Source organism: Strix uralensis, chromosome 3 (assembly GCF_047716275.1).
Source record: "Strix uralensis isolate ZFMK-TIS-50842 chromosome 3, bStrUra1, whole genome shotgun sequence".
NCBI lineage: Eukaryota > Metazoa > Chordata > Aves > Strigiformes > Strigidae > Strix > Strix uralensis.
This window is the reverse complement of record NC_133974.1, coordinates 50498368-50523027: the sequence shown is the minus strand read 5'-3', so window position 1 is coordinate 50523027 and position 24660 is coordinate 50498368. Positions and strand designations below refer to the sequence as shown.

The 24660-nt window shown below is 44.8% G+C and overlaps 1 protein-coding gene across 5 annotated transcripts in view; it reads right to left on the bottom strand.

Moving 5' to 3' along the window:
• Positions 1–2131: 2131 nt before the first annotated feature.
• Positions 2132–24660, bottom strand: part of PRDM1 (PR/SET domain 1) — a 65138-nt gene continuing 42609 nt past the window's right edge. For 4 of the 5 annotated variants that reach the window (XM_074862203.1, XM_074862205.1, XM_074862202.1 and 1 more), the window contains 5 exons: positions 18458–18577; positions 15015–15267; positions 6122–7230; positions 5686–5814; positions 2132–5271 (listed from right to left, as the gene is read on the bottom strand). In XM_074862203.1, coding sequence (XP_074718304.1) covers positions 4696–5271; positions 5686–5814; positions 6122–7230; positions 15015–15267; positions 18458–18577 — 2187 coding nt within the window. In that variant the 3' untranslated portion in view covers positions 2132–4695. The remainder of the gene's footprint in view (positions 5272–5685; positions 5815–6121; positions 7231–15014; positions 15268–18457; positions 18578–24660) is intronic. The other variant, XM_074862206.1, reaches the window with a different exon arrangement.

Here is a 24660-nt window from a genome sequence, read left to right as displayed (position 1 = left end):
CCTTTTTCAGCATCTGATGAAAAATTAAACACCTGTGTTTTTGGGAAGTGTCGCATCTTTGACAAAAGGTCATGTTTTCCCACCGTTCAGGCAGGACTGGTTAGTGCTGAAGTCGCCAAAATTTCCATCTGTGCCCACCACATCCCAGCCCAGGCAGCTACCTTTTCCCTGCCAGCCTACCCTGACCCCACGCAGAAGAGGGAGACCTCTGTCTCAGGGCCAGGGCAGTTGCCTCAACACCATCATGAGTTTTTCTTAGGCCACCATGATGGCTTGTGTTTTGCAGATACCTGCCCCGTGACGGGCACATTCCTAGGCCGCACCGCATCCACTCAGCCCCAGCTCACGCAGTAATTAGCCAAGTGTTTCCTGGCTGCCTTTAATTACAGCCACAACTATTTCCCTCACTCTAACGTAACGCCTCTGAACGACAGCGAAGGTTTTGAGCTGCATCCCGTGTGGAGCGCGGTCCCAGCACGTGTCGGGATGCAGCCGTGCACCGGCTCATACCCCCTCAGTGAGTCATGTTTTTAGTTTTTAACCTCAAGATTGTAATTGCCTGCGCTGGGAATTAGCGGTGTCTCCCCCAGCACCCAGCTGAGAGACACCGAGCTTTATAAACCAGTCAGAAGGGCAGGATCCTCCTTAAATCTGTGTTTGAGTGTATCATCTCAGCTGTAATTTGCTCCATCCTGTGGCAAAGCAGCTCAGCTGGCAAAGCCATGTAAGGAAAGTGCACGTCGCCTTCCTGGGCTCATGCTTAGCCCCCCAGCATTTTCATGCCGATGGCAGCAAGGTGGGCATTGAGCCCGCCTGCCCACAGGCAGCCCATGGCTCTGTGCTGGGGGCGCATGGCCTTGCAGGGCTGCGTTCTGACACCCCCAAAATGGCAGGGTTTTCCCCCCTGCACCTTGCTAACGCTGTTGCAGTTAGCCGACCTGGTGGTGGTGGTGTTGCCATGGCTGAAACCCGCCGTAGTTCTGGTCACAATGCACGCCTTCAGTGGCTTCCAGCCGGCTTGGGGGCTGCCAGAAATCAACGCAGCAGCTGCTGGGCTCGGCCTCGCAAGGCTGTGATCTATAACGTGCATTGTCTTTTTATGTAATGTGTTTTATTAAACATCTTCTAAAGCTTACAAGTGTCCCCAGGACATAACTCTCCAGCACAACATAATGCTTTGCCAAGTAATGAAGTATGATTTATGGCGGTAATGGTTATCCTATGGTTTTTTTAAAAAAATTATTACAGCAATAGCTCTATCGAATATAGGAATATAACATGCTGCATTTGGCACGTTTATGACAACAGTGCTCTGGTTTTCTTAACTCCACAGTTTGGTGTTGGCAGTATTTCAAATTCTTGAGACAGATGTTTAAATGAATTTTTTAAGAGGACAGTGAAATACTTTTAAAACATCATACGGTGCTGAGTGTCTCAATATGAGCAGGAACATTATTTCTTTAACGTTCAGGTAGGGAAGGGCAGCACATGGCCTCTCTGGTTTAGATCTCACAGTAAATGATGGAAGTAGCAAATGTTGAATTAGCTTTCTGGGGCATCCTGGCCTGCTGTTACTTTTTGGCTGAGGTGGTGGAGGAACGGACACTTGACCTCCTGGATTTAGTTCGCATTCACATCTCCTTTGTGAGCAGTGAAAACAGATCCACATTTGTTTTGAATGCAGTTCCCACCACGTTGATATAGGACTAAGTGGTCTCACGCTGACATTTTGAGTGTGTCATTGTGGTCCCAGTGGTTAGGGTTTCAGGCCAGAAATGATAATCATTTGGAAAAATGTAAATGAGAACCCTGGTCACATATCGGCGAGGCAGATAGCATTCAAGTATTTCCATTGAAACAGTGAAAATTCTTGGGTTTTTAAAAAAAATTAGTGGGTTTTTTTAAAGGTATTGTCTAAAACTGATGAGAGCACTGTAAATAACAAAGCCAGGGTGTTCGGCTCTGGCATTGCTGTTTGCAACTTTCAGTCGTGGAAAATCAGAGCCCGCAAAGGCAGAAGTCAGCATTGCTGGGGACATCATCCCCCTTTGAGGCTGGGAGGGGAAGGCGCCCCGCAACCAGGCTGCACATGCAGTCGGTGCAGAGAGATTGAAGACAAGGGAAGCATCCGTAAAGCAATGAACACTTATATTTAATTTACATTTGACAATTTGCACATAAATAATGATGTAAACCAATACGTAAACATATGATAGTTTGTTGTTCTAGCAAAGTAAAAAGCCTGTTAACTTTGGTCAGAGTCTTTCTTAAGAGAGACAAAAAAACCCCAAAACACTGTTGATTGTTGCTACATTCACATGTAAAACTTCTAAGGGAAGGGGGGAACAGTAAAGAGAAGTAACAATTCTTAAAGCTGATGCATATAAATTCTTGTAAAATTTGTATCAAATACAAGAAAGCACTACAGGCAAATAATAGGAAAAGTGTGTGTCCAGTGACAGAGTAGTGATACTTTGGTTTATCCTACAAGTAAGTACTATATTATGAACTATTGCTACATTTAAAAGATGTCAGCCTCACAATTTGCAGGAGTGGAAATGTAATGAACTGTAGTCCTTCAAAAGCTGTGTTGAGAGACTTGTATTTCAGGATCGTTTGGTTTTTAACAGAAGGCATTGAAGTGAAGTTTGCTGAAAAAAAGATCACCAAATCCTGGATTGCTGAAGTGGGCTATTTTAAAATTTGTTAAGAACATAACCGGACAGAAAAATATACGTGGAGGGGAGGTGTGTAATAATGCTATTTGTATTTATGCGAGTTGACCATGCAACTTGTTAATGGCAGGGTAAAACGAGACGAGGGGCTCATCCCAACTACTTTCCATCCTGCCCTTCACGGTCTTTTGTGAACACACCACGCACGGGTCGTATTTGGCTTCTTTTCAAGTTCTTTCAGTTACATTTTCTGGCTGTTTGCTCACTGACCACCCGCCTCCTTCTGCCCAGTACAGACTGCCGGGAGAACAGGGGACCGGTGACCCCCATCCTGCAAACAGGGTCATTCCCACTGAATTCGCCGAGTCACCACGTGTGGGTGACGTTATTCACATACGGTGTTTGCAAGTTCAGGCTTCAGCTGTGGAGCTGCGCGTGCGTACTCGCAAGCCATAAATGCCTTAGTACAACCTTCTGGTTTTGAGGTCACTGGTAATATGCAAAACTGGATAACATTTGATTTTCACACTTAGATGAAAAATAGGTTTTATTACATGGTTTGGCTCACAACTTAAGTGGTATAAATATATATACATATACATATATAGTATAGTGGTATAAATATATCTATAAATATACATGTATTCTTTGCTACACCTCAAACATCACCGTATCATCTTTGGGCTTAGCAATACAAAAAGATAAAAGGACGTGCATTCTATCTTTCCCTGTGCACATTTTGGTTTCTTCTCTAAAGTAGCAAAGCATTTAGATAAAACAGCATTGTCTGCACCACTGGACACAAGCACTGAGGTAATTGTTGTTCAACAACTTTGCAATGCCCTTTTCTTCTTTAATTAAATTAACCACAAAATGTACAAACACAAATACTGAGAAAAATCTGAGTCGTACAGGAAGGAAGAAAAAAAATGTATGTGCCAGGAAAGGACTTTGTTCCCCACTTCTACCCAGGCAAAGTGGGAGAGGAAAATACAAGTAAAACCGAACCCCTTCTTTCTCAGAGAATCTGACCATCTTTTTTATATCCCTGGAAGGCTCTGGCCAAAAAAAAAAAAAAAAACCCCAAAAAGAAAGAAGTCTGCCAAAAACCTCCTTGTAGGCAGAATATTAAGAATATTTGTGTGTTTGCTTTTAAATGCTTTTGGAAATAAAAGAATGTAAGTGATATTTTATTTTGGAAGAGCCACTTTAAGCTGATGCATTCCTTTGGTCATAAAGTTATATGACAATGTGTGGGGCTAGAGCTGTTTTCTAAAAACCTGTGGTATTGTCCACGGCAGGTAGGTGTGTGCTGTGCCACATCTGTTCTGGGTAGAGCTGCAGGTAGAAGAATCTCTCTCCTATCCTCAGAGAGGCAGGAGTAGCAGTTTCTTCCCTGCTTGCTGCTACTCTGGGTTGGTTTGTTTGGGTTTTTTTTTCAATTCCCAGTGGGGTGATTTGCAATAAAAGTACACAGCATTTTTTTCAAACCAACGGATCTAGGATTCTGTATGTCAAATGTCCAACTTTGGCAATATGAAAAACCACATTTGTTTAAAAGACATTGGTACATAAAACATTTACTGAAACCCCAATCTTAGGTTCTTAAAACAGATGTGCAGAAAAAAATATCTACAAAGAATGGCCATAAAACAAAAAATAAAAACATTTAAAGTAAAAATTACAATGAATTTTCCAGTCATTGTAAACATTTTCCTAATTATTGCTTTTAGAATGATTAATTGCATAATAAATTATGAAGTACTATCATTGAAAAAATAATTATGGATAGATGATTGTCTTTTAGTAACTGGCGAGGCAATGCACAGTCCTTTGCCCCTTTTTATGCCCTGAGAAAACAGTAACTTTGGAGTTCCTTCTTTCAGCTGGAGAGCGTAGGGAAACTACTGTAAGCCAAGATTGCTTTGCAGCATTGGAACTATGTACAAGCAACTGCTACAGGCACCCTGACTTGCCAAGTCATAAATAAAAAAAAAAAAAATCACTTTGCCAAAAAGTCTTAAGGGTCCATTGGTTCAACTGTTTCTTGCTTGACCTTTACAGGTAACAGAGGTAGTGGGTGACCGTGAGGCAACTTCATAATTGACATATCTGACGACTCGTAAAGGTTGCATCCTGAGGAGATAAGTCCATTTCCCAGGTTCCTCTGTAGAGATACCTTCAGATTAGCTCCTTCCATTTCCCTCCTGAGCATGGTCAGTATATCCTTCTCCACAATCGATGTTAAGTCGATATTGTCCTCCACTTCTTCCAACTTGTCAGCATTGTCACTGATGTCGAACTTCTCGATCTCCTCGTTGATTCGATTCAGGTCCTCCATGGAGAGGCCGGAGGCAGGGGCGACGGGGCAGTTGCCCTTCAGGTGGACCTGGAGGCTGCAGAGGTGAATGTAGCTCTTGTGGCAGTGGATGCATTTATGGGGACGTTCGCGGGTGTGGAGACGCTTGTGCAGCTTCAGGTGCACAAACTGGGTGAATTTGGCCGGGCAGAGCTTGCACTGGTAAGGCTTCTCTCCAGAGTGGAGCCGCAGGTGGGTTTTGAGATTGCTGGTGCTGCTGAACCGCTTGTGACAAACCTAATGTGGGGGGTGGCAGAGAAACAGTGAATGAGTGGGAGGGGATTTTATGGTTTAAATCGCAGACACCTAGGAGGAGACGGCAGGATGAAGCAGCAGCTTTCTATATCTTCACACTTTCTCACAAAGGGACAAAAATCCCCACCTTTTTTATTTAAGTATCGATGAACAGCATTTTGAGTACGGCCGATGGCAAAACTGTATCAGGTAGATGTTGCTCTAGCAGGCTAAAGGGAACACTGCTGTCTCACAGGTGCTGCTGCACCAGGGCTGGAAACAGCTGAGATACAGACTCCAGCCCTGAGCAGCCACGGGTTTGTGACGCAGCTCCCCCCACACGCTGTACGGGGTGTGCACGAGCCCTGCTGTCCCTTCGGCCTCCAAGGGGAGTTGTCTCTGTGGTGTGTTACATACCTGACACTCGTGGGGTTTTTCTCCCGTGTGTACCAGATAGTGCTTCTGGAGGTGAGCCAGCTGCGTGAAGCCTTTATTGCAAGTCTGGCATTTAAATGGTCTCTCTCCGCTGTGTACTCGGAGGTGCACCTAGGGAGAAACAAAGCAATTAACAATTTGCAGTTTCCAGTACTGTAACAAAAGTACTTTCAGATGTTTCCTAAAGTTAGCAGAGGATTCCCATTGCCAAAATACAATGTTATCTAGTTAATTAGGTGGTGTCAGTATTAAACACTGTCTTTACAACCATGCTTTCTCGCTGGGGGGTGCCATGTTAAGCCCAGACTGATAAATAGCCTAACAAGCAAGGGAGGCCTGTCCCTACTTTTCCTAGATAGCCTATAGGGAGAAACCAGAGCCTTCCAAGAAGTCTCATGCCCTATTCTCCGCTGCCTACCTTCAGATTGGAGAGCTGGCCAAAGGTCTTAGAGCAGACATTGCATTCGTACTTGATCTTCCCATTCTGCTTCTTCAGTGGGTATGGGAGGGTTTTGTAACCGGTCACATTCCTCTTACTTTTAATGAGATTCATGGCTTCTTCACCACCGGTGGCAGCCAACACCACTGAGGTAGGTTTAGGTTGCATTATGTGTTCTGAACTGGCTGCTGTACCAGCTGTGGGTGACCCGCTGGTAGGGCTGCATGGCTTGTCCTTCATGCTGGCAGCAGCGCCCGTGATAGAGAAGGCACTGTTAGGTGCTGGTATCAGGAAGTCTCTTGGATGATCAGGCTGCAGCAATCGACGGCCTCCTTCACTGGGCAATGAACTGGGGAGCGTGGTGGGGTTCAACATGTGGTGGGAAAGGCTACCTCCGCTGAGCAGGTTGCCATAAAGAGGATACATCCTTGGGAAGAGATTGAAATTGTTGATGCCATTGATATTGTTCAAAGCGCTCAGGTTATTACAGCTCATATTGAATGGAGGTAACAGGAATTTGGGGTAGTGAGGGTTATAGGACGGTAGAAAGGCAGGTGGGATGTGGCCAGGGGGTGCATATCCAGGATAAGACCCCAATCCTTCTGAGCCATACGATCCATTCAAGTAAGAGTACGGCTCTCTGTGCTCTTGAGAAGGAGGTGCCAGAGGTGAAACCGTGACCCCTGGACTGCTGTGAGGGCTTGAACTTTTTAAACTTTGGTCTGGGCTGCTCCTCCCAGAAGGACTCGGCGTAGTAGACGTCTGGATGGGTGAGTGAGTAATGTAGCTGGGTCTGTCCATCCCGTATGCTAAGGAAGCTTTCAGATAGTCTTCTGGAATGTGAGGTCGGATCGGGTAGACAACTCGAGGGAAGAAACACCTCTCCGGGCTATAGTTCTTACGCAAATCATCCAAGTCTTTCTCTGGAGTAACTGGTGAAATGTTGGTCTGGAAGAAGTCTTTTCCTTTTGGATGACTGGATTCCATTTTCAGGATTTCTTTCACACTGTGCTCCTTCTTTGGGATGCTTTTCTGATAGAGCTCATCTTTATCAGCACTGTGCTGCTTTGGATTAACGTGGGTTTGTGCTGAAATACAAAGGCAAGGTAATGATTATTTAGATATGCCACCGTCATTATCTCTTTTCAAAACACAGTTGAACTCCTACAAGTTTAATGGGAAGGAAAGGCCCCTCTTGGAGACGAGCAACCACTTAACTTGCCAAAAAACTAATTTCTGTGTGAAGAAATGCTTTCTGGTGTTAAGTGTTAATAAAAAGCACTGTTAATTTAAGATTTAATTTAAGATCTGGATGATGATTCAGTTGCAGAGTGCTAGTCTCCACTTTGCAAACTGATTTCACCTTTCTTTCCCCTTAAATTTGACTAGCTTTGCTGTTGAATGTCTATTTAAGCAGTATTTCTAATAAATGCAGTAACAAGCATTTGTTCACAATACAGGTTTAATAGAAGAACTTTGCAGAACGCAAGCTCCCAGAAATGTTCCTCAGTAAAATAACAAGGCATGACAAATCGGCTTTTGCCAAACCACAGCAGTCACTTCACCAGCCAGTTCAATTACTTACAGTACCAAAAAAACCATGGCTGGCTAGGATGAAAGCCTTCTTCAAAGAGAAGGTATTCTCCATCAGTAAACAGATCATTACTCATTAAATATACTGCTTAGGAACATCTACAACAAAGCAGACTATTTACTGCAGATTTCTGTGGCATTCAGTCTGTGCAAAACTCCCCTGCTTACAGCTGTACTTTATAAAAAAAATGCTGAAGCAAAGCAAAAGAAAGCAAGACTGGTTGGCTCCAGCTTAAGTTGAAATGTACTTTTAAAAAAAAAAAAAAAAAAAAAAAGGAAAAGAAAAGAAATATGTATTTACAAGGACAGCAAGGACATAGAAGCCAGCATCCATTCGGTTCAGTCCAGTGCATACACTGTTTATTTGTATTCAAAGACTCTACCTTGTTATCTGGACATAATATAATATAAACAGTACACTGAAAGATGTCTTCAATAGAAAAAGATGTCTGCTTTTATCTCATCTCCCAAAGTTGATAGTTATATAATCTTGAAATTATGAATTCTAAGATAATTTTATTATAGGGGAAAAACTACAAGAAGGTTTCATATTTGTGGTTAGCTCTGTGCAAGGTTTTCCATCAGGAGGTACAAGTCAATGCCAGTAGGTGTGTGACTTGAAAGTATTGCAGCCCTTTAACCAAGTTTCTACTTTTGTGACTGAGGTGAGAAACAGTTATTTCTGATTTTTGGAGGACCAGCTGAACCCAGTGAGGAAGATGGGAACAAGCAATGACCACGCCGCTTCCAATGTGGATTCTTTGCTTCACTATTCACTACCCTGACAGAATCTATCATTTGGCAACATTACCCTATAAGGCAAAGAACAGCCATTTATTAAACGTATCCAAGAAAACAGCTGCTTTCAAAGCATGCTCCTACTCATAGCAACCCACTTTTACAGCAGCATCCTTTTTCAAACAGCATTAGACTGGTAGCAAGCAAATTTAGTCTGAGATACGTGGGCAGTTTGTGTATTTTCAAGTTGCAATGAAATGTAATGGAACACAGTTATGTTCAATTAAAATACTTACGATAAAACATAGGGTGTGTTGTAGAGCAAGCACGTACACACAGAAGTGCGCAGATACTTCTCTTGATGTTAAAAGTTTAATGCAGAGCTCTTTCAAAAATAAACTAATAGCGTGTCACATTGTCTAGCATTAAAAATCATCTACTTTATTTGGTCATTTTGTACTTGTGGACTGGTAACTCATTTTCTAAACGCCCATCCCGATTTTTGAGTATAACATAGAATTCCTACTAGGTTCAAGAAGTGAATAATATTATGTACGTCTTCTTATCAGCTGCCTGTCACCACGCCAGCGTCTCAGAGCAAATATTCCCAGTGACGCTATCAGCACTGGGAAGTATCGAGACTGGGATGTACTGAAAGCTGGGCGGGGGGGTGGGGGGTGGTGGGGGAGAAGCAGGACTTGTGAAGCCTTGCAGCAGGAAAAATAAATAAATACCACCTTATCAGGCCCATATCAGTTTCTCAGTGGGGTCTGTCGAGCAGGAAGTTCAAATTGACACTTTTCTCTTTTAAAGAAAAAAATCCAGGGGGAGGGGAAGAGGAAGGAGAAGTGCTGGCACTGCTGGAAAAGTGATAGAGAAACCGGGGCTGCTTCAGCTGGAGGAATGGCTCCTACTGTCACAAGGTTAAAAATCAGGGTGGGGACATATGAGCCTTACGTGCCAGAGCAAGCCCGTGAGTGACAGAAAGGAAGCTCACAGTGAGAACATAACTTTCTTTGTGCAACAGGCCCATGTCCCTACTTGACAGAGTGAAGACAATTGCTCTTTCCTTCCCTTCAAAGTTTTCCTGGTAAAGCCTTTCCTCCTACTAATTTCCATTTGTAGACGGAAGTTGCAATATTTAAAGATAATTTTTCAAGTCTGTGACAGCGCTCTTTAGTTTGCAAGCTACCTTTCGTCCATAAATGCCCTCTTGGTTTTCTCCCCTATTATCTGAGCACAAGGGACACTTGGGAACACCACAGAGATAAAAACATAAACAAGTGTGTCAGCACTGTGTAAAATAAGAGAAGGTAATGTCAGGGGCCAAGGAGAGGTTCTTATGTTTTATACTGAACGTGGATTTAAACCAGGACTGAAACTGATTGAAAGGTTTACAGCCATTCTTGTTACTCTTAAAGGAGTCATAGTTCAAAGTTAGAGGGAGGTATTTCTTATAAATAGATTTTTTTAAAACTTGTGATTTTAGACTTAGGTTCTTACCGATCACAACGTCTCCCTCTCACTCTTGAAATGCACTTCTCCCTCCCACCCCCATATACATACATACACTAAATATAGCCACATACTCTTCCAAGATCTGTCTAGTTTCTGTGGTCAGAGACACACACAGAAAAGAGGTTCATGACAAAACAAGAACAGTGCAGCTGCATTTGTAAGTTACTGATCGGAGGGGAGAGGGGGAAAAAGAAAGAAAATAACCCAGACGTGCCTCTTTAGGAGCCTGATCCACTTCTAACCAAGGTCAACAGATTATTTGCTCAGATCTGAGCTTAGTGAGTGTGCACAAGAGGAAAAGAGACAGAACTTCTGATACTTTTAAGCATTAATAAAACTTGAGCGGAGGGGCTGCCTGAAGTCACTCCAATGTGGGTGTTCCAGCTACAGACTGCTGCATAGCTCTAGGCTTTGCTCTCATTTCTTTTGCTCCCAAGCTGTAGCCTGAGAAAGACTTCATAAAAACAATGACCTGTTTTTTTCTAAAAATTTGAAAAACGGTTGTAGGTAGACAGTAATTTCAATAGTAATTTCAGGAGTGAGATGGTACTGAACACTTTGAGAGTGGTGGAGCTTAATTATGCCGATTCACATTTTCGATCTAAATTAAGCACCTCTTTTGCTAGTAGAAAGAGAACCTCGAAGTTGTGAAGCAGGCAAAACAAAGAGTGTTTCCACTCAAAATGAGAACGGAGACCAACATTTAGAAGTATATAATTTGATCATCTGTTTTCTAAATGTGTCCAAGGCAGGGTCTTGTCTTTCAAAGTCCAAGACATGCCTTTGAAAACATTTTGCTCAGAGAAGGTCTTTAAGAGAGCCTTCAAATAATCCTCAATATTAAGTCAACTTTAGCCCCCAAATTCTGGTTTTGTGAAGACAACCTTTCATATCATTTCAAAATCATTTTCCTGAGCTCTTTTGAAGATTCCAGGAGGCATTTTTTTTTAAGCAAGTGCAGATGTTTCCTCTCAACCCAAACAGAGAAGCTTCAAAACCAGAAAGTGAAACTGCCCATAAACAAAAGGGAAAGCGAACGGCAGGACTTAGCTAACGGCCAGCGTGTCAGGGCCAGCAGGAAGAAGAAAAGAAAAAAAAAAAAATCACATTTAAGAAACAAGTATTAAAAAGTTTATCTTCATAAAATCCTAAAGATTTAAAATAATATCTTGTTAAACCTATTAATGAAACAAAAAGATTGCCAAGTGTTTTGTAAAGATGCAAATTGTGTTCCCTCAACTCAAACTTTTTTTCTTAAGCTTGACCAAAAAGATGTCACCTGCCCATACTTGACTGAGGACACAAACACAACATGAGCAGCAGGAAGTTGCATCATATGATTGCAATACATGAACATTATTATCAAATAGTCATGTCCTGAGTCAATGTAATTGTTTGGGGGGGGTTTTATTTTTTTTTAAACTGTTACCTTCTACACCCTCTGTCCTCAAATAATCCCCCTACAATGAGGTACGAATGAAATGCTAAACTATGTGGGACCACCAAAGCAGATTTCCTCAGTCTGTTCACTAGTCCAAAAATAAAGTATCACAGACTAAAGGACAATCTGACGGCCCAGTTGAATGAGGTTAAGCATATTGAAGAAACTACCGAAAATTGATTTTTGGCCAGCAGAATATCAAAACCTTGTGCCACTGCACTTAAAACCATTTACTGGACAATGGCACCATCTGAAGGTGATGTATCTCAAATCTTCATAGAAAACAACATCAGTGGCCTTAAAACAGACAGGAAGAAGGGGATCGTTCGAAACGAGACTGTATTTGCACCTCTGGGATAATGCAGGAGTCTTGCCTCTACCACTGTTGTGCAACTCCTTGCAGGCACTTCAACATCCACTTGAAGTTACGTAGCTCCACTCGGAGCTAATCACGGCTGTGAAGGTAGGTGTGTGCTTCAGCGTCTGAAGGACTGGGTCAAAGGCCCCAGTTCAAGAAAACACACAGGACAGGGTTAAACCCATAACTAAGCACATGCCTAATTGCTGCCTTGAATCTGGATGCTTTCCTTCTACAGCGCAAACGAACTAACGCTGGAGAAGTTACCTTTAATTTGAAAGTTTGCTGTTACAGAGGCAAGTAGATGTTATATGTGGATGTGTAAATATATTTATGCTCTAAAGTGGTAGTTCTCTCATTTTTGAGGCCACTAATTACAGGAAATAAAGCCAGAGAAATTCCCTGATACATTTTTCCCTGGAGGCCCATCCCGCCCGGGTGCTTAAAGAGGAACTGAGGTGTTGAACTCCAAGACCGTGATCCCAAAACCCCTGAGGCACCTAAAGCAGCTGCCTACATTTTAAGTTGGCAAGACTGAAAGCTCTCCGTAGGTGTGTGTCCCAGGTGGCCTCTCCTGTGCCGGGCTGGGCAACCAGCCAAGGCACAGCTCTTCCAAAGCCTCCTGCGGGCACCGGCATGCTCTGCACAGCCAAGACGTGGTGGAGGGAGGGAGCTGGGCGCAACTCACCACGACCATGGGCTGGCAGTGCTGCTGCCCCATGCTTGTGCCGGCATGTGTCCCAGCAGGAGGGAGTCCTGACTTCAGCCTGTGGTGGGACCTGGGCTCCGACTTCCCCTCCCTATTCCTCAGAGGGTGCCAAAACCTGCAGCCAGGAGCTGGGAGAGGCAGTGAAGCTCACCTGCTCCTCTGAGGGAAGCTGTGCCACTTTAAACAGAGAATTATTAGCAATCTGTTTGGCTGGAGAGGGCTTTCCTGACTTCCTAGCAGGTGGAGGAGGTGACTGGTGGTGGGTCCCCCCAAGCAAGACTGTGTTAAGATGTTTTGATGGGGCTAAGCCCCGCATCTGCAGCAGGTGAAGGATCCAAGCGATCTGGGGAGAAGCCTTCTGCACTTTATTCATAGATGAACACAGTGTGAGGGCACCTTGGCCAGGTTTGCGATAGAGAGAGGCTGGAGAGGCAACAGGACACTTGCTAATCTTAGATTTAACTAGAAGTGGCCTAGGAAGAAGGAGGAAACTGAACAGTTTCACTTTAAACTCATCTGGTTCCAGTACTAATGCTGGAAAAACCATCCCTGCTTGCACTGTTGCTACAGGGCCTTCAGCAAATAAGCATCTTTGGGAGACCTCTGGATTTTTTTTCCTGTACTTTTCAAGAAAGGGCACTGAAACTTTAAAAAGCCTCAGTCCTTACAGTACCTGTAGGGTTTCTGGCCCAACTGCAGACTTTATGCCTGAATGTGTTTGTCACAAAGATGAGTAGAAAAGACAAAAAAATTGAGCACTTTTTCTCATTTTTCTGAACTGCTATTTTCTTTAGGTGGAGGGGGCTAACATAAAATTTCTAAATGGTTTACACAGAATTATCTTTAAAAAGAAGAAAGGATATTTCGATCTCAGTGTCTGGGAAGATTGCTTTTTTGAATGTTAAGGCTGAACTACACAATTGTTGCTCAAGATCCCATTTCTTTAAATCCAGATATTGAGCCTACTTTTACTAAAATGGATTATTCTGCACATGTCCAGACCCTATTTTTGACCTGAGTAAGACTAACCAGGTAATTAGTTGACACTTGACAAATACATTCCTCGCTACTTCTGCAAGGCAACCTAAGATGCCAGCAGATGCAGGAAAGCGAGGCTGCATTTGTGTATCCTCGTAGCTCGTGGCCAAATGTGTCTGGCTGGATTTTTGCAAACTCCTCATCCACAGGAACCCTTAATGCTGTTATCTCATCCCACCTGCAGGTCCCACTGAAAAGCCAACATTTCATTGTATCAGAAGATGAAACTGCACAGCGAGTGGTGAAATGACGTATGTGCACAGATGACAGAGTCAGTGAGATTTTTTTTTTTGAATAGAGAATATAGCAGCATAGGACATTCCCTCCCTCTCCCCTCTGCCATTAGAATAAAGCAAATTTTCTTCTATAATTTTTAGTGACAGACCAAAAAATGGTGAAAGGACGACATCCACAGAGGATAGATGTACTTTTGATTAATCTCAATTTGTGACATCATTTTCATGATGTGGGGATACATTTTAGCTCAATGACCCCCAAAGTAACACTGGCATTTTATAACCCATTATTTGTTACCAAATAACAGCAAATAGTCCTTTTTGTAAAAAAACCTGCCTGCCATTTTTCCCTCAAATCTCAGTGTAGACTCTGGCAGAAGGACAAAAGAATGCTCTGCTCTATCTCAGAGCAGCTAGCAGGAGGGGAGGCAGCCTAAGAGTTGAACTGAGAAGTCAGCAAGAATCTCTCCCTCCCTCCAAGGGGCTCTGGGTGAGGTGCTAGGCAGTGATTAAGCTATGAGTAAAAAGTGCTGAGGCTGGAAATGGTCAGAAACCACAGAGGAACACAGAGATGAACTCCTGGAAATACCTCTTCCTCCTGTTACCAGTGCTATTATTTTTGAACAGAAAACGAAAGCTGTGCTATACAGCCAAGAAACAGGGACAAAATACACTGAGCTGAAAAAACAAGTAACCAGATGAGAAGACCACAGGAGGTTTGCTCCCATACGATAAGTAAGCGTAGATGCAAGTCTCAAAGAGCATTAGGCAACAAACACGTATTTTGTCAGACACCTAGACAGAGTCATGGCACATGGCCACTTCCTTGTACAGCGAGGGCAGCCCTTTGGGAGCATGACTGGACAGCCTTTAGTATGCGATATGAAAGCAGACTTTTGCTCAACGCACTATGGGAACTGGACTTGTAAAGTCCGAGAGTAAACCAACATCTTTGGTTCTGAAGGCAGAGGATATATTCAGGTTGTCTGTCCAGAATTTCATCAGATAAAACTCAGATTGTAAACCAGTAACTGTTCAAATTTTTTATAATCTGTTTAAATTTGAACAGGCACAGGGAACTCGTTCTGTTGTGTTGAGTTTTTTAATTCCCCTTTTCCACTCCGAGCTACCTACTGTGACACAACAAACGATGCAGCTGTGTAATTATACAACTTATTATTAGATCATATAGGCAGAAGAGACATTACTAGCATTCCTCATTTATACTGTAATCCACTTACTGAGGTTCATCACTGTCAGCTCTCTGGAGGAGGGATAGTGCAGCCTCTCTGCAAAGTCTCGGCAATACCACACAAGCAGCTCTTGGTTGGCAGGGATGGGCTTTATGGTGTAGAAGTAGATGTTCATTCCATTCTGACAAGCAGCCAAGTTCTGTTCCTGAACAGAGTAGCCGGGGTTTACATAACGCATCCAGTTGCTCTTGTCCTCGTTAAATCCGTCAATGAAGTGGTGAAGCTCACCACTTGAATAGATCTGGAATAGAGAGGAAGCACTTACGAATATATATATGCACAATATGCAACACGTGCACACAGAGTCCAGAGGGGAAAAATGATAAGCTGCCTTTTTTTTTTTTAACAAGCAGATATTACTCAAATAAGAATTCAAGCTGCATTCCCCCCTTTCCAACTATGATATCCTCTGCATTAAGAAAAGAGATGCTTATTGAAAGGTAAGTGCACAGTCACCTTTTCCATTTCTGCTTAGCCTGTGTCTCTGCTAGTATGAACAAATCAGACCCAAAATCTGAAATGCAGAGTACTCTCCCTGAGTGAAGTCTACCTTAGAGTCCTTTTCCTGGTGCTATGATCAACAAGTGGGTGATGCTAATGACTGCAGGTCTGAGTGCATGCTTGCATTAATGCTTTGAGTCACCCCTGTATAAGACTGACTGGCTGTGCTACGTCAGAGTCTTTCTCGCCTTTTTTCTATGGCCTCTGTACTCGCAGTTTCCTACCACCTCCACCCAAAGGTTTAAACTATGCAAACATCCTCCACCCCCCCCAGAGTCCTAAAGCAACACTTGCTCATAGTTAGACTGTAACCCTTTTGTAGAAAGGCTGGGTGAGGCAAAGATGAACTTCACCTGCCATAACTTAAGACCTGGAGAGGGGCCAGTTGATGAGAAGTCACTTTTCCTATTGAGGGACACGTTCTGGCTTGTCCACAGAAGGGAAAGAAAACATGAATCTAAAAGCTGCCCAGCAGCTTGGGGGTAAAGAAGTCCCAATCACTGACAGAAGCTATTGTTTCTTAAAGTGGTAAGAATAAGAGAATTATTAAAAAAAAACAAAAAAAACCACCACCATACCAAGAAAAATCCAGGAGACACGTTTGTTAAAAACACACCCCTTACTCTCAGGTGGAACTAGCTCCATGCTGGATGAAAAGGGGTTCCTGGGTTTCACAAAACAGATGACCGGGCAAAAGCCAGACCTTGAAGTGGGAGCAGCTTGCACCAGCAACGCACCTCGCTGAGCAGGAAATGCCTTTCCGAAGGGGAGACAGAGCTTATCTCGGGGAGAAAACACTCCACAGCATGTTCCTGCCTTTGTGTTCACACCACTGTCTTTTGCACCTACCTGGCCGGGCAGTGCACCCTGCGAGCGCCTGCCGGCCAGCCAGGACCTCTCCGGGACCTTCTCCCTTCGAGAGCCGCGGGCAGAGAGGGGCGAGGCAGTCTGGCCCTTTAACGCGGGCCGTAAACACCAGAATCACTTTCTTTAAGAGTAACTTCCTGTAAACTGAGAAGGGGGAAATACATGTGGCCTCATCAAAGCGGCTTGCGAGAGATTTTGCGGTGTGTTTGTTATGAGAAAATGGAAGGGAGCCTGGCGAGTTGTGCTGCATCAAGAGGAGCCTTCGGGTTTCTCTGCTCACTCCAGCTCGCAAACTTCCAGGAACGCAGGGCTCCGGCGCTTGACGCCTGCCACCGCTTCCCAAACCGGCCCTCCACCTCTCCCACGGCAGGGCCATGGATGCTCCGGCTCCGGGGCAAAGGCACCCCACCGGGCTCCCACCTATTCTGGGGAAGGCGAGACCAGATGTGCTGAGTCATGGCGCGGTTCCCAGAAATGACGCTGGCCCCGGGCAGCCCCGCTCCCCTCGCGCGGGCAAGGCGCAGGCAGCGTCCCCCCGCGCACACAGCAGATGTTCCCACTCCTGCCAGCAAGCCCAGGATGCCTTTAATAACATGTGGGAAGTTATCTCCCACAATTTCCTTTGCATATGCAAGCCTGTGTCAGACCCCTAGGAAGGAATTCATTTTCAGTGCAGCAGCCTGTCTTGAACGAATCAAGAGATTATAACAGGGAATTTAACGATGCTTAGATGGCTGCTAGGATATTATTTCTGGGGATCCCTCCACATTAAGGCTTAAAATCACATCATGGGAATGATGTCATCTTTCTTGCTGCAATATATGAACAAAGTCCTGCAAGACGGTTAGCAGCCCCTCCTCCCAATGTCTGCCATCTTACTAACAACTGGCAGGGCTAGGGCCAACGTGCCAGTCTCTTCCTACGCTGGACACAAGCTCCCAAAAAATTCAGCTGAAGGAAACATTTTATAGCCTTGTGAATGTGAAAACAGTTGCCTGCTTTGTAAAAATGCTTATGCAGATAACTGCCTGTGCAATGCTGTGTTACATTGCACAAAGATGATCTGAGAAAACCAAAGTGATGCAATTAGGTAGGAAGAAAGGGGTGTGGGGAACGTTGGTGCTTGCCCTGGGTTTCACCTGGATATGAGGTCGGAATATTGCTAAGGCAGGCAGGCACCTGGGCACTGAGGCTTGGATATACTCCCAAATCCACCGATTTAGACACAACCTAAACGACTAGAAGGCAGCAAAACAAATCCATGGAAGGAGATGGGGCTGAAGGAATGTTCTCTAACAATTAATGATGGGTCTGTAAAGGAAACTGAGGATTATGTCAACTGATAAACTGGAAGCATATTCCCCAGCACAGACTCCCCAAGCCAAAACAAACTGGCTGGTGCTCCCTTCCAGCTTATACTATGGAGTAGAAATGAGGCATCACCTCTAGTGTTTGTCTGGTATTAATGGATTTTTCCCTTCACTAAGATCTGTGGGCTGCTCTTTTAACACTTTCTGAAGCAGACTTGAAAAGCTTATGACTTGAATGATATACTCTGAAGACCACCACCACTGTGTTATAGCAGCTCTATTCAAAACCCAGGAAAAAAATGTCACAAAATTTGTCGCAATCCCAGAGTAAAAAATGATGCAGCACTTTCACAACTTCTTCGTAGCTGGGAAAATCAAGGATACATGATATTTGCATAAACAAGAATGACTTTCCGCTGTGAAGAAATGCAAAATAACCTGCCCCTACAGCAAGCAGCAGAACTATTTCTTTACACCATCAAGCACTGATCCATTTTGGAAGACAGAGTCAGGAAGGGCTGTGCATCTCCCCCGCTCTCTCCACCCACACAGTCCCTAGACCCAAGACAGTCAGGCTTTTACTCGGCTTAGTTCACTCCACTGCTTGGTTTGCTCTGTTCGTGCCTGGCAGTGTAGAGAAGTTGCCCCCTGCATTCACACAGGTCTGAAGCAGGAAGTGACCCAGCTTCTTCAGCTGTACTCATTTAGTGATCTGCTTACTGCAACAACATGGTGCTGTTTTTTCCTGCTTACCCGCCAAAAGTATTTTCTGTTTGCATTCTTGGGAACCGTATCGCTGGTATAGATCTCTCCTACCAGGGGTCCAAAGCGCGTTCCTTTTGGGATGTACTCTTTGCTTATAACTCCAGTGACCTACAAGAAGAGCAGCACAGGATCAGTCCATTGCCAGTAGAGATCGAAAAGTCTTCCTTCCTCTCCCCTGTCCCCCGAAACTTAACAAGGTAAAGCAACCGATGCAAGAGGTTTTTAGTGACAGGTCAGCAAAACAGAAATAAATTGGCAACCGTGCTGGATACGATATGACCAGCTTTGTTAGGTACTAGCATCTTACCGAGCATACGGAAGCCAAAGATGAACACTGTCTGAAAAACGCATTTTGTGGAAATACATTTACAAGAAGAAACAGTAAGCGAAACGTACAGAGACTGTCAAATATCTTCAGAAGTTATTTCTCCCACCAAAGGCAACCCCCAGAAGTCTAGTTCCAGCAGACAAGAATATTCAATAGCTATCAATCACTTCACTGCTACAGAGCTCACTTTTCTAATAAGTTAGGAACTGGAATGACTACTCCTCCAGATCAAAATGAAACCTTCCCCCCACCTCCCCCCGCTTCTTCACTCTATACCCATCCTGATAGCTAAAAGGAGAACAAAAAAAAAAAAAAGACAATCTACAATTCTCTCACCAGCATACAGTGGCATACAAAACAGAATACGAAATGGCTTTGGGACATGTACTCGCAGATCACCCTCTTATAAAAAGGAGTCAGCAGTTCCGGTAACATATGTCAAGTGGGTTTGGTCAGAAAGGCGTAAAGATTTTGATGAAAATGCTCCACTATGCTAGGTCTAAGAAATGTATTCTAGTTGTTCAGCTTCCTTCTTGACAGTAATTATACCAAAAAAAGTCACTGACCACAAATCAGGAAGCAATTCATCATTATTCAGAAGAACGTGCCTTGGAGTAACCCTTTGCAAAACACTGCTGAGTTACTGGTTTTGTCTCTCTCTGTTCCTCACCAATCTGCTTAAATTTAATGTGTCCAAACAATGTTAGAAAACCAACAATTTTGTAAACCAACAACCCCAAGCCTTTGCAAGGTTGATCCTGCTGCTCAGAAAGCGGAAAAAAAAAGGAAGGTAGAAAGCCCATTAATTTGGTATTATAACCAGACTTTCACGGCAAAATGTATTAATAGTATCCCCTTCACACATCTTGTCTCTTGTCTTTTTGTTCATCAGGACTTCAGAACAAGACAGGAACAGCAGAAGTGGTTGACAAACACTGAGAGTTGGGATTATTGCTGTCTGTACTCCACAAATAAATGTTCTTACCAAAGCAGATTAGCACTCATTAGACCCTGCAGATAGCTCACTGAAGGGAGCATTTCTTTTTCTTTGTTAACAGTCCTTCACAGTAAAGGAGGCAAAAACCCTGGACTGTAGACAGCACTTCACAAGTTAGTTAAGCCTTGTGATTTTCTCATGCTACATTTTCTTTTGTTGTATCATCCTTGGTGTGAGAGAGGGAGAGAGACAGACAAATACTTGCCTGTGTATTGGTCAAGATTAAAACTCCCAGTAAACAAACTAATGCCTAGCATAATTTGACATTAAATGTCAAAATAAAGGTGACAAATAACAGCCATGGAATCGAGGAGATAATCCACCCGGAAACAGATTTCTGGGTGTACGTGGTGGCTGTTTGTGCTTGTCTGCGTTTCAACATGTGTTTCAGCACACTACAAAAAAAATTAAATGTCAACAGTAGAGGTAGTTAAATGCTCCATTGATCTGTGCATCTGGACTGAAGAGAGAGAAAAGGGACTTCCAGAAATTTTCCTACACCTACCACAAGCTGAAACAAGCTCAGTGGCTCAGTTTTATTTTTGTCTTGCTTGTACATTTCTCATAGAGAGCTGAAAAAGGCAGATGTTCTTCTCATCTTCCCCATATATCTTCATTTACATCCATCTGCCCTCTCAAGAAAAGTTCACAACCAAGCTACAGCACACCCTACTAGTTTTACTGCATGGTAACTGGAGTTTTTTCATGGTTTTAAAATATCTTGGTCTTAATTAAAAAGACTTTAATGAAATTCTCAGAATCTCTAGAAATCACTCCTCGAACTAGTCAACTTGAAACATTCACTGAACTGGTGTCTCTGACACAGCAGATACTTTTTGATATCCACCTTACATGCAGTCTTTGCTTCTCCCCCGGCACAGCTGAACACAAAGACGATTTCTCACCCCATACCAATCAGAAGGTTATTTTGGTGGAGGATGTTCTGTACACCCGTGTGTGCCAACACTGAAGTTTTGCTAAACCGGACTAAAGCTGTCCAGATGACTTTTAACCGAGGGTGGCTTTCGCCTCCGTTGTGCCCCCACAAGCTCAGCTGCTGTGGTTCAGGAGGGGTACCCTCCAGGAGAGGGGTGCCGGCAGTGCCAGGACAGACTGGCTCCAGGCTGCCGGCAGCCCCCTGGCCGCAGCCAAAAGGGGCTCCTGCCCTGCCGCTGCTTAAGGGGGGCGGCTTAACAAGAGGCCACGAAGTACAGAGCTGCCGAGGGCTTGTAGGCAAAACAGCGAAGGAGCTCCCCGTCCAGAGCAGAGGGGAAGCCGTCTCCGGGCTGCCGAAACGCTGTGGCAGAGGCATTTCAGAGTTATGTCCACCAGGTGTCCTTCAGCACACTGCTGCCTCGCGGCGACGGGACCTTCCGAAACAGCCTCCTGGCAGGGAAGCAGAGGAGCATGACCCGAGCTGGCTCCCCGCAAATAAAAACCTACTGCCCTTGTGCAGCCTTCTGGGTCTGAACCGTGCCGTAAGGGAGCACCGCGCTCGTTGCAGAACCATTTTTTCTCTTAAGACACTTACCCCCTCTCCCTTCAAAGCTCCAAGTTTCCACACTTGCAAGCGGGCCGCTAGCACGCTTTTCCTTTCAGCGAACCAGCATTTCCCGCACGGAGAGGCACTCAAACGTTAGCCTGAAGCCGCAAGGCCGGCTCCCGGCGCGGTGGGCAGCCGTGGCTCCTGCCGAGGCCGGGCCGGGCTCACCCGCTCGCTCTGCCCTGGGCCGGAGCGGGCCGGGACGCGCCGAGCGGAACGGAGCGGAGCGGAGCCCGGCTGCAGCCTGGAGGCGCGGCGCTGCCGAGAGCCCGGCCGGGCTGGCGGGGGGAGCCCGGCGGGAGCAGCCCGGGGCCGGGAGCAGCCCGGGACGGCGGCGGCGGGCCTGGAACTGACCAGGGTCCTAATACGGCGGCGGGGGCCGGGCGGCGGGCGGGGCAGGGCTGGAGGCCGGCAGGCCCGGTCAGCAGCCGGTGGGTGGCGGAGCACATCCCGCCCCGGCCGCGGCCCCCTGACGAGAGACCGATGGGCTCCGGTTCCAAACTTGGTACCAAAAGGCGCTTTGGAACACCAACACTCCTAGACCTTTGTCTGGGGAGAGGGCGCTGGAAGTATACGACCATCCCTCTTAATTCTGCAAGGGGAGGATGTTTTGCAGTGGGACCGTGGAACTGCTTTAAAAAACCCCAAAACGCCGAAAAAAACCTCCTATTGGCTTCAGTGAAATAACAGCATTCTCCAAATGCAAATAGGGAAGGCCATCGTGTGTCCCGGAATAACACTGGTTTATTTATTTTTTTAACTACCAGTTCCACAGTTACATAAGCCCGCACAAATTTTACCCCTTCGCTCAGTGATCAGTTATCTAAAAGAGATGCCACGAAATAAAACGCTCTCAGACCACTTCCTCAGTGATCATAAGAAACAGAATAAAAGCAACAGGGGAGAGCAAGTGTCTGAGGTCAGCAAGGCACACTTTCTAACAGCTCAAAATCACAGCTTTCATCCAAATCACTGATTCGGGGTCTGTCTCTAAAAAATGGCCTTATCAGAGAAATGCAACAAGGAATGGGTTTGCTGAGGTAAGTTTCTCTCTGTCAGGCTCATGGACCAGTAATATTCAAGACAGCAGAATAACTGGCACTTTATATCGCGTAGGGCTGTTTGGGCTTTAAGAACTAAGACCAAAGGGAAAAATTATTGAAAAAAACGTTTTTAAACATGTTCATGAAAAGAACATTCACATATGGCCTTCTAGAGCGTGATTTTGGCACTGCGTTTCATCATTTTTTGTCAATTGCTAAAACTGGTGGAAAGGGTAAATAATTCACGCACAGAAATAAATAATGACTTCATGTAAATCTAGCGGCCTAAAATGTTACGAGCAGTAGTAATTCATTTTTTAAAATGCTGACACATACTGTGAACTCATAATGAAAAATGTGTCCTTCAGAAAAATCCCCGATCAAGATCCAAGAATAAACAAGAGTATGATGTGTCATAGACTCCCTTGCAAATTCAATAAACCTTTAAAGAGGAGCTACTTGCTTCACAAAGCAGGCACGGAAAAGAAACACAAAAAGCAACCCTCCCCAAACAACAGCAGTTGTACTTCCTCCCTCCTAAGCAGGCAGGCAGTACTTTTCCTACTCCAAGTGGAGATAGAATACTAATCATGACAGCACTAGGATTTCATGATCTAATCATGACAGTATTAGCATTTCACAAGCGATGTATTATATATGTTTTTGTCAATAAACTGACTCAGCATTTAAAACTCTCAGTCTGATGAAGCCACAGCTCTCCCCCAAGTTAACAATGAAGACAGCTCACTTCTGAAACCCACTGGCAAGCATGCATGCATGCATCCCCCGAAGTCTTACCTCATCCTTTCACAAGGGAAAAAATCCCACCCTATCGAGCTGTCAGGACTCCAGTGGTTTTCCATGAGGTCAAAACCAGAATCAGGCTCCCTTGCTGACCCCACAGACACTGATGTGCGAGAGCAACACGCACCCAGTCCTGATCCCGCTGAACAAAATCAAACTTCGAAGGCAGAGAGAAAAATATGTTTCATGTCAGAAGTTGCTAGAATGCAAGCGGAATTATGCCATTTACAACTCTTTCGCCCTGCAGACAAGCAGCAAACAAGTGACCTGTCCACACATTTATAGGACTGTAGCTTTCACAGAAGGTGGGGGAAAAAAGCATCAGATCGGCCCTTTCTGTCAGAGCTACCTTAGAAATAGTCAGGGTTCGAAAGTTCCTACTGCTCCTTACAGTAGGTGCTATTCAGCGCAAATAAAAGACTGGGGGGAACTCTGGAGAACAAAAGGAGGATGTCCTATATTCAGACTCCCACTAGCAAAGAGCTGCACGGGTCACATTTTACAAGGAAGAACCAGGGATCTTTCAACGACTTCTCTCTCCCCCCACCTTGTATACCGAGATGGCAGCAATCCTCCTACCCCGATTCACTGATCTGAGCTATAGTGTATGGATATTACACCTTGGTGTTTCCAAACACAGCGCTGGGAATTTTGAAAGCTCCTCGGACGTCTCCTGCTGCGGCAGCAGGACTAAACGGAGGCAGAGAGAGCAAGCAGCCTGGGCAGCCAATCAGTCACCAGTCGGCTGCCGAGGATCTGCCTGAGCTGTCGTGCTGCAGGCTCATCCTTCAACCAAGAAATCATCCCGTATCACGCAGCGGAGTGGCAGCTTTATCTCCCCCCCTGCCGCTCCACCAAAGCACGACCTATCTAACGATGCAGTAATGCAAAACAAGGTTTTGCACCTTTTTTCTGGAGCGCGTCCTTTCTCTGCCAAAGTTCTGCAGGGCAGGGCAGGGCAGGGCAGATGGGAAGAGTGATTTTAAGGAGAATTTAGCTTTAACTTCTTACCAAACCTACTAGTCGCTGCCAAGCTACATTCCACAGTGCCAATACCCTCCAGCTGGGGGTCCGGACCTACTTCTGTACGCAGGACTAAACAAGTACCTACTTTGGAAGGAAATATTTGATAGGCACGGATGAGTGTACCTCTTCTTTTCAGCTCTGTGGTCAGTGTGTTTAGCCAAAGTAGAAGCACAGGTAATAGCTGCTATACCGCAAGTCTCAGCACAAGGAGAAATGAAGGGTTGTCCCTTGGGTTATTACCCTGCCGAACATCACACCTAGCTATAATAGCTACTCTATATGAAGGAGTAAACACAAAACCAAATTGCTCATCCGGGCTCATTTCTTTCCAGCCCTTCTGAAACAACAACAAAGAATGTACCCACTCCAGGGACAAGGATAGGACAGACTCGCACGGCTAGCTACCAGTGAAGATACTGTCCCAGATAAACAAAAGTTAATTTAAGGTAC